General features: G+C 61.0%; 1 protein-coding gene across 1 annotated transcript in view; it reads left to right on the top strand.

The window, feature by feature from the left end:
• Positions 1-74: 74 nt before the first annotated feature.
• DCTN2 (dynactin 2 (p50)) overlaps positions 75-1,089 on the top strand; it is a gene marked incomplete at its 5' end in the record, with an annotated part of 2,561 nt that continues 1,546 nt past the window's right edge. The window contains 4 exon segments of the mRNA XM_010187553.1: positions 75-171; positions 282-343; positions 815-913; positions 991-1,089. Of these exon segments, the coding sequence (XP_010185855.1) occupies positions 75-171; positions 282-343; positions 815-913; positions 991-1,089 (357 nt within the window).

Genomic DNA, 1,089 nt, shown 5'->3' on the forward strand with positions numbered 1-1,089 from the left:
TGCAGGGGTAGGGGGGCAGCTCTGCCAACAAACCCTGGGGGTGCCTGGTCCCTGACGCTGGGCGTTGTGTGCAGGAGGAGCTCACCAGCACCAGCGTGGAGCACCTCATCATCAACCCCAATGCCGCCTACGAGAAGTTCAAGGACAAGCACCTGGGCACCAAGGGAGTGGGTGAGCCGAGGGGGACAGAGAAGGGTGGGCTACGAGCACCCGAGCTGCCCTTGGGGAGGGCAGAGCCACCCTGGGTGTTTTGGGGTGACACTCTGTCCTTCCTCTTCCAGATTTCTCTGATCGCATCACGAAGACCAGGAAAACGGGCTACGAGTCTGGGGAGTATGAAATTGTGAGTCCAGGGTGCTTGGGAGTGTGAGCCTCTGTAGAGAGAGAGCAAAAGTTAATCACCAAGTCCAAGTCATCTATGCCTCCCTGGCGCACGGTCCCTGGTCCCCGTTCACCCCACGGGGTTGTCCCTGCCCACGGCCACCGATCACACAGAGCCACAGAAGGGTGGAGGGGAAGGGGCCTCTGGAGCTCATCTGATCCAACCCCTGCTCACGCAGGGCCACCTAGAGCTGGTGTCCAGGTGGCTTCTGAGTATCTCCAAGGATGGAGCCTCCACCATCTCCCTGGGCAACCCAAGCCAGTGCTTGGTGACTCTGACAGCCCTAAAGTGTTTCCTGATGTTCAGGAGGGACCTCCTGTGTGTCAGGTTGTGCCCGTGGGCTCTGGTCCTGGCACTGGGCACCACTGGGAAGAGCCAGGCTGCATCCTCTTGTCACCCTCCCTGAGAAGATGCCCTTGTTCCTCTCTGCAGCTCGGTGAGGGTCTTGGTGCCAAAGAGACTCCCCGGCAGCGGTACCACCGGCTGCAGCACGAGGTGCAGGAGCTGTTCAGGGAGGTGGAGCAGATCCAGGTGAGCATCACCCCTGCTTGGGGACCACTTGAGTCTGTCCCAGGGGGGTGACACAGCCACTTTTTCCCCATCCACAGAGCACGGTGAAGGATTCGACGGCTGAGGAGGAGCTGACGCCCATGGCCTTGGCCAGGCAGGTGGAGGGGCTGAAGCAGCAGCTGATCTCCAGCCACCTG

The sequence above is a fragment of the Mesitornis unicolor genome, unplaced genomic scaffold (genome assembly GCF_000695765.1).
Source record: "Mesitornis unicolor isolate BGI_N332 unplaced genomic scaffold, ASM69576v1 scaffold41116, whole genome shotgun sequence".
Taxonomy (NCBI): Eukaryota; Metazoa; Chordata; class Aves; order Mesitornithiformes; family Mesitornithidae; genus Mesitornis; species Mesitornis unicolor.